The sequence below is a fragment of the Lissotriton vulgaris genome, chromosome 4_1 (genome assembly GCF_964263255.1).
Source record: "Lissotriton vulgaris chromosome 4_1, aLisVul1.2, whole genome shotgun sequence".
Classification (NCBI taxonomy): Eukaryota; Metazoa; Chordata; class Amphibia; order Caudata; family Salamandridae; genus Lissotriton; species Lissotriton vulgaris.
Window position 1 is genome coordinate 1,753,170,038 of NC_141691.1, and position 12,320 is coordinate 1,753,182,357.

General features: G+C 46.4%; 1 protein-coding gene across 1 annotated transcript in view; it reads right to left on the reverse strand.

Moving 5' to 3' along the window:
* RNF19A (ring finger protein 19A, RBR E3 ubiquitin protein ligase) overlaps positions 1-12,320 on the reverse strand; it is a 461,423-nt gene that overhangs the window by 250,171 nt on the left and 198,932 nt on the right. Inside the window, exon 4 of the mRNA XM_086966057.1 lies at positions 11,553-11,761. Coding sequence (XP_086822183.1) covers positions 11,553-11,761 — 209 coding nt within the window. The remainder of the gene's footprint in view (positions 1-11,552; positions 11,762-12,320) is intronic.

Genomic DNA, 12,320 nt, shown 5'->3' on the forward strand with positions numbered 1-12,320 from the left:
CAAGTGCGTAAGCACTGTGAGAACTCCCAGCGAGTCGTGAATATTTTGCCAATATGGTCGTATTGGGGGGCAGGTCCAAAACATGCGATAGAAATCTGCTTCCTGTGATTGGCATCTAGGGCAGAGGAACTGGGTGTCTGGGTAAAAAATGGCCGGTTGTGTACTTGGCTCTTCTGTCGAGAGGTCGTGATACGATCAATAACTCTCCATGGCGGAGATTATAGTGGTCCATAAGGCGTTGGAACAGACTCAGCTGTCCGTCCTCGAATAGTGACTCCATTTCAGTAATGCCACAGTCCGTCCATGTGGTAATCATGTTAGGGGTGTAATAGTTTTCGTGTATGGGTCATCCGACCAGCGGGAACAAAGGGGAGTATGGGGGTTTCCCTGGTGACATTCGGTGTATCCGTTCCATACATTAGCGTGCCACTGCTACTTGTAAGGGATACGTACGTCTTGGTTTAGTGCCTGGTAGTAATTGGCGGTGGAGTTCTGGAATAGGCACCCATCCGGTCATGGTGTGCATCTCGTCTGTGTGCCTGCCTGCCGTCCAGTAGGATATCCACTGTAGTTGTGCCACTAGGAAATAGGATTCAAAGGATGGGGCACCCAGTCCTCCCTTCGTGGTGGGTAATTCTAGTTTCTTTAATGCTATTCTAGGTCTGTTAGTTCCCCAGATTAGCGTACTGAGAAGCGAGTCTAAGTCTCGGAAGAAGGTTCTGGTGTGATTAACGGTAAATTCATGAAGTGGAATAGCAACCGCGGGACTATTATAATTTTTGCTAGGGCCACCCGACTGATCAGGGCTAATGGGAGGCCCTTCCAGAATCCGATCGCCGACCTGACGCCGGCCAGTGCCTTACGGTGATTACCTTTGAATATGTCGGTTGGGGAATGGTAGAGGCGGATCCCGAGGTGTCGGGGAGCTTCCGTGCTTCAGGCCACTTTTTGGTCGCCTAACCAAATGTCCCGGGGGGGAAGTTTCGGATGTAGGGGGTACACTGTGGATTTATCCCAATTCACTTTTAGCCCGGAGGCTTCCGCAAATTCTGTCAGTGTTACCCAAATGGGTGTTAGATCCTCTGTGATGTCTTGTATATATAGTAAAAGGTAGTTGGCCTACATGGATATACTGTGTATGGGGTCTGCTATGGGAATGCTCCAGTTTTCACCTGCTTGTCGCAAAAGTATAGCTAGGGGTTCGACCGCGAGGGCAAAGAGTAGAAGCGATAGTGGGCAGCCTTGCCTCGTGCCTCCTTGTACCGCAAATTCCGCTAAGATGTACCGCCCTATGCGGATACGCGAGGTGAGTTTGGTGTATAACAGTCGTGTGTACGCTAAGAGAATGGGACCAAGTCCTGCTCGTTGTGGGATCGAGAAGAGATACTGCCATGTGAGGGTATCAAAGGCCTTCTCGAGGTCTAGGATAAGGCAGGCTGCCCAGGGATGTGAGTCACCCACCTGTTCTTGAACGTGGAATATTCAACGTATATTCTGGGATGTATTTCTTCCTGGGGTGAAACCACATTGATCTGGGTAGGCCAGGGGTCGTATAACTCCTTCGCTGCGGCAGCTATTCCGCCGCAGCGCTACGGGGGAGGGGGGGGCGCGCGGCGCTCACACGCTGGGGACGGAACAGCTCCGTCACCAGCCTCGGTTGAGCTGTGCTGATGACGGAGCGGTTCCGTCATGGCCCCGCCCGCTCAATAGAACGCGCCGCGCAGGCGCGAAATCAGCACCGCGGAGGCGCGTCAGGCGGGCCATGATGGAACCACTCCGTCATCAGCACAGTGCCACCGCGGCTGATGACGGAGCGGTTCCGTCATCAGCATCGATGTGGATAATTTGTGTGTATCTGTCCGCTAAGATCTTCCCAAGGAGCTTACAGTCGGCAGAGAGGAGCGTTATGGAGTGATAGGAGGCCATCTGTTGCTGGTCGCGGTTCTGTTTCAGGAAGGTCACGATAACGGATTCCCGGAGGGATCTCGGCAACTATCCCTGTTCCAGTGCGGTCGCAAACATCGCTACTAATCAAGGAACCAGCAGGGGGGAGAAGGTTGTGTAATATTCTAGGGGGAGCCCGTCTAGTCCCGGTGCTTTGTTTACGAGCTAGGGCTTGGGTAATGTCAGCAGATTGTATCTCAGCATCTAACATCGTCCTATCTGCCTTTGTAATTTGGGGGACCGTCAAGGGGTCCAGAAAACTGCTTGATCGGAGGTGGGCTACTGTAAACCTCTGCATAGTAGTGATAGAACGCTTGGAGGATCTCATCTTGAGATCGTACTAGATTACCGAGGGGGTCGATTATTTGCGTTATGGGTTTCACATCCGCGTCTGGTTTGGCTAACCACGCCAGTAGTGTGCCAGTTTTATCTCTGTCCTTGTGCATCAGGGTTGTATATGTCCTAAAATTGTACCGACTGAGATCAACACAGGCAGCTTGGTATTCGGTCTTGGCAACTGGTGTCGCCACTTTTGCAGATGAGTTGTCTCGCTTAGTTGCTGTGGCGAGTTGCTGTTCAGCTTTGGTAAGTGCCTGTTCTAGCGTCCGTTTTACTCCTACTATTTATTAAATACATTCTCCCCGGGCGACTACTTTGAATGTGTACCACTCCAATAACGTTGAGGACGTTGTGCCTGCGTTATTAGCGAAGTAGTCTTGGATGCTTTGTCCCTGTTCGTGTTTGAAGACCTGATCTGATAAACAGTTCCGTGGTAGTCGCCAGGTGGGAACTGAGAGGTGCGGGGGTCTCCAGTTTAACCGCAGGATCTGGGTGTCATGGTCAGAAATAACCCTACCCATGTAGTCTGTGTGTTGAATTTTGGGCAGAACCACCTCTGAGCACAGGAATCTGTCTAGTCAGACCCGCAGGGTATGTGGGATGGAGTGGAACAAATACAGCAGAGTCTGTGGGTGCTTTAGTCTCCATGCATCTGTGAGTGCCCATTGTGTGACCCAGGCCCTGAATCGCTCGGTTTGCTTGTAGGCGGGAGTGTGTGTGTGGGGGCAGGGGCTGGCAGCGGTCCAAGGTGAGGTCCAATGTGCAATTGTAGTCTCCCCCTAAGATCCATGGTATGGAGGCAAATTGGGCTAGAATTCCAGTGAGGCTGTCCCAAAACTTGTCTTGCTCTACATTCGGGGCGTATATGCTACCCAGGAGTACTGAATGTCCATCTAGGAGTCCCTCTATCAGGGCGTATCTACCCTCTTTGTCCACCACCCGTTTGAGCTCCTGAAATAGAGTCCCCGGTCGAACCGAAATCAGTGCCCCGCATGGCTATGCGGAGTATGCCGTGGCACATATGGTTCCAGGCCATTTGGTCAGAAGTTTGCCTATCTCTATAGCGCTGTGATGTGTCTCCTGTAAGAACGCAATCCGAACATTGTGGCGTTTTGCATATGAGTATACAGCATAACATTTGCTAGGTGTATGGAGGCCTCTGGCATTTAAATGTAATTATGCAGATGTCAGTGTGTTGACTGGTTATAGCCATGTGGTGATATCAGTGCGCACCAGAAGGGGGGAAAATATCTGCTGGAGCATAGTGGACACCAATTCCCTGGTAGGAGGAGGTACATATGTAACCCATAATGTCGCCCATACATGTGTTTCGGGTACCCTGTTGTGTACAGTTCCATGAGGGGGGTGGGACGCTGCTGAACCGGGTATTAAACTGTAAAACTGGGGTCGGGAAACAGTCCCAATACCGAGGACCCATCGCTGAGAACAATACGTCCAAACTGGCTCTCTCAAAAGAGGGGAATATAACAATGTGTGGTGGGGGTGGCAGTGTGTTTGTGCAAGGCTCTTCGCTGATCAGGCCTTTGTAGGATCAATGGGCGTCGTCCGGGGAGCGCTAGGACATAGCTATGTTGCGTGCGCTCAGTGGATGAGCCCAAGTTGCGCTGGCCCTTACTGAATTCTCAGTGAAATCATCTCATGTCGAGAGGGTGGTCAGTTGTCCATCCAGAATGGCGTCCGCCGTCTGGGGAGTGACATGGGGAAGTGTAATAGAGTCCACTCCAGACAGCGTTCCGTCGCTGTCGTTCTCTCCTTCTGACGAAAAGATGTGTGGGGGGTCAATCTATATTCTCTCCAAGGGGGGAAGCCTGTAGATCGATCACCGCCTGTAGAGCCTCCCATCGTTCCTTCACGATTTGTTCCAAGTCCGGAGAGTCTTGAGTGCGTGTCCCAGACACTTTATTTACCCGCCACATTGTTGTTTCAAGTTGCGTCTCCTGGTACGTGGCGTTTTGAAAGTGGGGTCTCAAGTGGTACTCAGCCCTGAATAGCTGCGTGCAGTGTTGATCCGCCCATTCATGCGCTTCTTCTGCGGTAGTGAAAAAGATAGCGGAGCCATTATGGAGGACCTTGAGACGAGCTGGGAAGAGCAGGGAGTATTGTAAATTGTTCGCCCGCAATTGGCGTTTCACATCCAGAAACTATAACCTTGGTTGTTGCACTGCTCGTGCGTAATCAGGGAATATCATCTGTTTATTTTCCACGTGTAGTGGGCTTGCTAGTCTGGCTGCTCGCAGTACTGCATTCCTTCCTTCTGGGCTGCTCTAAATTTTCCTGCCTGTTTTTCTTCCGAAAAGGAGGGAAGACAGGAAGGGGGCCTGCTCCTGATAGCAGGAGAGGCTGGAGGTTGCATTACAAAGGCGACAAGGCCTGTGAAGCTGCCCTGCCACAGATGGCTCTTCCTGGCCTGGGGTAAGTGTGACCACCTCTTCCCAGGAAAGGCTTCCTTTCTGGGCTGAGGGAGCGAAGGCTCCCACCCCAGGGGTCCAGAAACATGTGGTGGCAGGCTGGTGTGTACCAGTCCGGGAACCCACTTGGTCGTTTTTCAGGGGGCATCTCTAAGATGTCCTCTGAGTGCATTGTATAATACATTCCACACTGGCATCAGTGTGGGTTAATTATGCTGAGGAGTTTGATATCAAACTTTCCAGAATTCAGTAAAGCCATTATGGTGCTGTAGAGTGTGTAATGACAAACTGCCAGACCATATACTCTTTTATGGCTTTTTTGCACTTACTATGTCTATGAAAGGGCTTAGACACTGTAGGGGTACAGTGCTCATGCACAAAGTCACATCCCGTTGCAGACCTTCATATACTTCTTTCACTGTGCCGTGGTATGAGTAGTATTCCCTCAATTCCCGGGTGAACCCCAGATCTTCTTGCACTACATACACTGCTGACTAGTACCACTCGTAAAGGGCTCCATACTAAGTTATATATCTCTGTAAATAAGCATCTGGCAGAATTCTCCACAGTTCTGATTTCTACAAAAAAACAATTACTGTTACCCATCTATCTAGTTTTCTCATGACCCGATTGATCGTCATTTGACTTCTGTTCGGTAATTAGGTAAGAACTCTGCCCCGGGTATTCTCCCCTCTCGATTGGCAGTCGCTAGATGTACAACTAGATACATGGGTAACAGTAATTGTTTTTTTGTAGAAATCGGAACCGTGAAGAATACTGCCATATCCTTATTTATTGAGCTAAGTTGGTTACTTATTATACGACCGTAAGGCTGAATTGCTATATACTGAAGCAAGTCTTGCTGCAAACATCCCTTCTGAGATTCTTTCTACCCCTGGTGAGTCAGGAAGCTGCTTATCACCTGTGCCTTTACAATATATATATATATATATATATATATATATATATATATATATATATATATATATATATATACATACTAATGGAGGATTAATAAAATTGTATTCAACTTATGTATTTAGGATATCCCACGTACTAACTGAGGGCTGTCTGTTCCTTTGGAATGTACGCAACTCTCTGAAACTAATTACTGATGTTTGGATGATTGAACATTATGGCGCCTTTTGGCATACACTGAAGTACCATGGGTAAGCTCAGGTCATCACTAATAATTTGCAGCCCACACATTTAATTACAGCCTCACTAATCCCATATCATACTCGCAGTCCCCAGAATTCCTGTCCTGAAGAGACCCTGATACCCTTAGAGGGTAGACCGTCGTCGACAAGCAATAAAGGATAGTCTGAAGAACACTAGAACACACTCTAGGACCTTATGATTTGTTCAGAATCCCTAAAGGACATCCTTTCAATTCCCTCTTTTAAAACAGTCACTTTAGCTTTATTCACTTGTTGGTATGGTCACTTCACAGAGGTCACATAAGTCATAGTCTTTTCATAAGTATGTAAATAGAGTCAATATACAGTGTAGTTTGTGAGTGTATAGTTTTTTCTTATTCATTTTGTAATTGCAAATAAAAATCACCCACTTTGGCTGAAGTGAGTGTTGAAAATAATTTCTGTTGGGCTGTTTCTCTCCAGCCATGTGTTTCTCTCCAAGCATAGATTAAAGGGGACTTTAAATAATGGGAACTATTTTGAACACATTGACTATCATGTGTTGAGTGATTAAATCACTGCAAGAAGTAAGAAACTTGCGAAACTTAAAAAATTGTGAACTAAATGAGTTCCTTGTGAACAATGGTGCTGAAGATGATTAGCTATATCCTGTTCGTAGGGGCGTATGGGTTGCTCTTGTGTTTTGATATATCCATGATCAGCTAGGCATCAGCGGCTGAGTTAGTCATCCCTGGAGTTTAAAGATTCCACCAGGTGGTTCACAACCAGAGAAATGCCCTGATGTCTCAGCCAGTTCCCAGGTGCAGAACCTCCTGTCAAAGGACCCAAGACACCACCCAGTCCTACTTGTTGCAGTACCACAAGGCAGTGGTGTTGTCCCTGAGAACCTGAGCCAGCCTTACCTTGATGGTCGGCAGGAAAGCCTCCCAAACCCAGCAGTGACGCATCCATCACCACACTCCACTACTAGTCCTAGGGCTGAGACTAAAACATCATGATTGTAGCCCCAAAGTCCTGAACTTATTGAACCTGATGGAAGGATCGAAATTGCACTGTATCCAGAACGACTGTGATAGAGAAGAGCCTCAGTGAAGGAGTCCGGTGTGATTAATGCAAGATGATCAAAAAATGTCTTTTGTGAACACCCGAGAGGCCCTGGCGAGACAGAAGGGAACCAAGGAAAACAGAAAATGCTCTTGGCCTACCATGAACAACAGGTAACACTTATGGGACTGCAGGATGGGGATATAAAAACACGGGTACAGCGGGCTCAACACTACCATCCAGTCTCCTGGATCCAGGACAGATAGAACTTGGGCCAACACGAGCATCTTGAATTCTGCTCTTTTTGAGTTAAGACATTGAGAAGGCAAAGATTCAAAATAGGTCAAAGGTCTCCATCTTCCTTCAGCTCAAGGAAATAATGGGAGTAACATCCTGTCCCTATTTCTGGTGCAAGCACCCGCTCTATGGCTTCTTTGTCTAAAAGAGCCTGGACTTCTCCTGCTACAATTGGACATCTGAAAGTCAGTTTAATAGGGGTGAAAAAGGCGGCAGGTCTGACATGAATGGCAGGGTTTATGGTTGTTAATTGGCTTGGAGGTCCCATTTGTCTTCTACCCCTAGAGGTAATCATTTATCCTGCCTCCTACAGGGTGGCCATGTGCTGCTCAAGGCAAACTAAAGCAGCTTGAAAGCTAAAGCTTGGGTGGGGAGGAGAGATGCGGCAGGATGCTGCTCCTACTGGCCTGGATGTTTTCAGCTACATCCTAGACTCCGGCCTCAAAATGTCTGAGGGATCTGTTGCTGGGGTAGAGGGCCTTGGTGTTGCCTTTTCGACAAACCCCTTCCAAAGATATAAAAAGGAAGAAATTCCTGAGGATACTGCTGCTAGGGTGCCGAAAGGCCTAAGGAGCGCACTGTGGTACTGCTTCCTATAAAGCGTTACAGTGCAGATTATGTCTTATCTCCTAAGAGAAGGGTGCTTTGAAATAGTACATCCATTAATAACACGAAGATGTCATCTGAAAAACCTGTGGATCTCATCCCCGTGTTGTACCGAAGTACAACACTGGTACCAACTGCCCTGGCCTAAGCAGTCAGTACTGTGGAGCCGAGAATGGATAACATACTTTATTGCAAGCTGTTCATCTTGGATGATCTGTGCTAAACGGCCGCAATTTCTTCAAGGAGCTTCGGCAAAATGTAAATGACCATATCTCACAATGCATGCATATATCTCTCTAAGAGACAGCTAGCATTGACAGAACAAAGAGAGAAACAGACAAAAGAAAACAAAACTGTTATTTACTTGTAGGAGTAGTTTTGCAATTTGAAAGTTTTTGTACTCTTATATGCCTCCTTCAAAACATTCCCGCATTTTGCATTTATTATGATACATAAACTATGAATTCATGTGTATATCGCCAAGTGCACTGTTTGGGATCAGTTTATGAAATATTCAATGGCAGCTCATCCGCTAAGGCAGAAGAGCGTTGCCCCACTAAACAAAAGGAAAAATAAAATGATAATAACTATCATTATTATCATGTTATTTTTCCTATATAGTTCAGTGGATCTCGGGCGTGGCTGGCCAGAGCAGGGGAGGAGTGGTGTGCACTCCCAAAGTGATTCCTGCTGCTGGTCAGGAGTCTGCAGGAAGATGACGGAGGATGCAGGAGAGGCAGCGGCTAAGTTTTTTTTTCTCTTTCTGTTCTTTGAGTCACCACTTCGGGTCCGGTAGCAGACGCTACTGGAAATATTCCATTCTTGCTGGCTGAGGAGACAGTGCCAAAGCATCAGATTCCTATTTCTTTTTTGTTTTTTGAACATGATCTTTAAAAACACAGGATTACACATGTGCCAATAAGTACCATACATAGTTTGCCAATACTTGGGTTGCAGAAATTCCATCTTTTCAAACACATGATTATAGAGCTTTACAATGGGCTAATGCCTAATAAAGGAGAATATATCCTGACGGAGACAGTTTGTGACGATAGGATGCTGGGTAGCGGAGGGGGGGTTTAGGCGGTGTGGCGTAAGTGGTGTTGGGGGAGATGCACAGGGGGGAATTTCACAGTGGCCTGTCATGTTTGGTTCAGGGTTTGGAGATAGTCGCGCAAGGGCTGCCATATATCACTGGGAGAAGTGTGGCTCACTGGTTAGAGGAGGCAGACCTGAAAGCAGAGGTCAGCCCGGGACCAGGGTTCAATTCCCGGCTCGGTGGGGTCTTGAGTCCTAAAATGTCCATGGACTCGACAATTCTCGCTCCGGTGCCTACTCGATTCACGGGTTCACACTCTGCGACTCTGGGCAATAGCTTGCTTAATCTCCACAATGGCCCCTCGCGGCGGGATGCCTGGCTTTCACCTTGCGGATACCCTGCCGGGGTTATCTCACAGGGGAATACCAGGACGGTTTCCCTAAGCAAGCGCTTAGAAACCGCTCGGTGATTTGCGCTATATAAATTCCTGTACATTTACATTTACATTTACATTCACTGGGGCGAGATGTCTGGGGCTGAAGAGAGGAGTAATCTGTGCCCAAGGGGTCACAATTTGACATTTGTTTTAGTCAGATGGCAGGTGAGGGGCGTGTTGCATCCCCCCAGTGGATTGCAATTTCGCGCTTAGATTCCTATTGCAATCTACTGTCAATTTCATAAAATGAGTGTGTCACGGCTGACATGTTACAGCTTCCTTAGTGATTCCAAATGAAGCTTTAATGTCTAGTTTATGGGAGGAAAAGTGATATAAATACCCAAGACCATTCCGTCCAAAGTACACTCTCTTTGGATTGCTGTAAATTTTGTATTATCCATTTTGGCTAACAGATCTTTGCCTGGCTTACCTACTTATTGGAAGCACATTTGTGAAAGTGTTAAAATATCCCACCCTCGTGTGCCTCATTATAGTATCTAACACAGTGGACAGGTTGCTATCCAACATGGGGGCTTAAGCTTCATCAGTTGCATATCTCCGGTGACAAGCTAGACAAGCTGGACAATACCAGTGTGCCATCTTACTTTTAGAAAATAATACATTGTTGTTGTGTTATCTGTACCGCTCAAGACACCTTCTTGTATAGGTGCATCTAGAGCCAATTCAGGATATAATGTCCTCTTGGGGAAATCGTGCTTTCCGGGACTGATGGGTAATTCTCTGTCTGATTGCTGGCATGGTAGACTGAAAACATCACTGGTAATTACAGTAGCCATAACCATGCTGGAAGGATTGTTAGCTAGAGTGAGCATGAATCTAAAAATGGTCAATTTTTTGTTACTAGAAGCTCAACCGGCACTTGAGAATAGCCTTTGCTGATCTGCAAGGATGCTGAAGATATTGATATCTCAGTGTCGTCTCCAAGGGTGTATCAGTGCGTTTTCCAAATAAAGTGCAATATTAAATTAATCATGGAGCCATTCCTGGTGTCACAGAGCTGCTGCAACACCCAACCTGGTAAGCCTGATTATGGCAGCATACATCACTGTAATAATCATGCAGACATGGGCAAGTTCTCTTCCATAAACGTTGTCTATCATCCTTCTGGCGAGGGCTTAGGTATTCCTTCTTCTAGTTTCACATTACTTCCCACTTTCAATGTCTTTGGAATATCTTCATCAAGGTCTGGTTTGAGATCTCGAGTATGAGCTGCTTTATTCTCAAGTTCACCCTGTGATATAGACTAAGAATTGGTGGCAGAAAAATAGGAGTTCGTGTACACTCTTGGGAGCAGTACTAGAGAGCCTTCACCAAGGTTGTGCAGAGGGAAGATGTTGCCAAGGTGACTTCTAACAGGCTGGGCTGCAGATGTATGAAATGTATTTCATAAGTCAGCATCATTACTTTGAGAAGAATATAAAATACATCAGTACCTGAACACCAGGAACGAGGTCTGCTGACGGAACACAGTGTCAAAGTACCTACAAGAATAGGGAAGTCCAGATACACAACGGCCTTCCTCTAGCTAAGCCTCACTGTAGCTAAAAGGGATACAACTTGCCAATGTAAAAATGTAGCACCTTCCTGATTGCGGAATGGAAGCGGGGTCTGGACTGGTGTCTAGATAGAGAAAAGCCAGTATACGAAGCCCAGGATGTCCCCAAAAAGTATATTAAAATTTGGCAGAGGTGAGCTGACTATAGGGGGTCTCTACTGTGTAGACAGGGGCTCATGGACCCAGCCTGGATGCAGAAATTTGCTTCTGAGAGTGGAGTGTTCCCTGGTGTCGGTGGATCATCTGCCAATCAAATGAACCTCTACTAAGTAATGCTGGGTAAATTTAACCTTCACATGAGTATGGTTATATCCAACCCATTACATTGACCTTTTAGAGGACTCTTCATTCTATAGCAATCATTGAGAACACGCACTTCATTAATGATTAGGTGTGATGAGAGTAAAGGCTACAGATGTAACTTTTGAACTAGAATAACACAATTTATACCTGCATTACAGAAAGCATAAACACAGTGGTGAGTGAATGGTGCCAGTTGAAATAATGAATTTAACAAAAAAAACGTACAAATCTAAAAGTGGCAGAAACATTTTATGTCAAAGGAAGTCGATTAATAAACTTCGACAAGCTATGAAGCATATTTATTTAAGAATTTTAAAAGGAAATAAAATGCATCTAGCAGAATATCTCAAGCAGCGTATGTTACACTGATTATAAATACCTGCCGCTCCAGACTCTTGACTGTAACTAATTGATGAAGAGCGAATGGTTCTCAAGCGCAAGCTCTGTGCCCTCTCTTGCCGGGCAGCATCGCAGGTCTGGTTGGGATGCCAGATCTGTTTGCAATGGTAACAGAACTCCGTTCCACAGCCATCACGTCCACAGGTGAGTTTTGGACAACTAGCACAGCCAAAGGCTATCACAGCATATCTAGATAAAAAGGCGTAAAGTAGAATGTGTATTAAAACAAATCAAGATAATTTAACATCTAAACTTTTTATCAAGCATCCCTTTTCAGAAAATGACAGAGCACCCCTTTTTAGAAAATGACAATCATATTTATGAAGGTCATTCAAAAATAAAACACTGGCATGCAAATCCAAAATTGATATTATTACAGGGGTGTGGAATTTCTGTAGCACGACTCCCAGGACATATTGTTTGCGGTCAAGGTCAACAGGTTTTCATGTTTTTTTTTTCCTTGGGGCAAGTAAACCCAACCTCCTGCAGCATAAACCCTCTGGCTGCCAGTTTTCAGTACCACATTGTGGATCAGGGAAGGACATTGTCTGCAAGCTGGAGGGAGCTGGAGGTACTTTGTTTATTTTAAATAACTTGTTTGTGTGGTGTCACGATTCCTGACTGCTTTTAACTGAAAGCACAACGTAGCGCTCGCATTTCTCCTTTGCGCACAGCTGATCTTAATAGCTGCGTCGCGCCCTTCCTAGCTCTTTGCCTGCCGCCGCCATCACCACCGGCGTGCACGCTG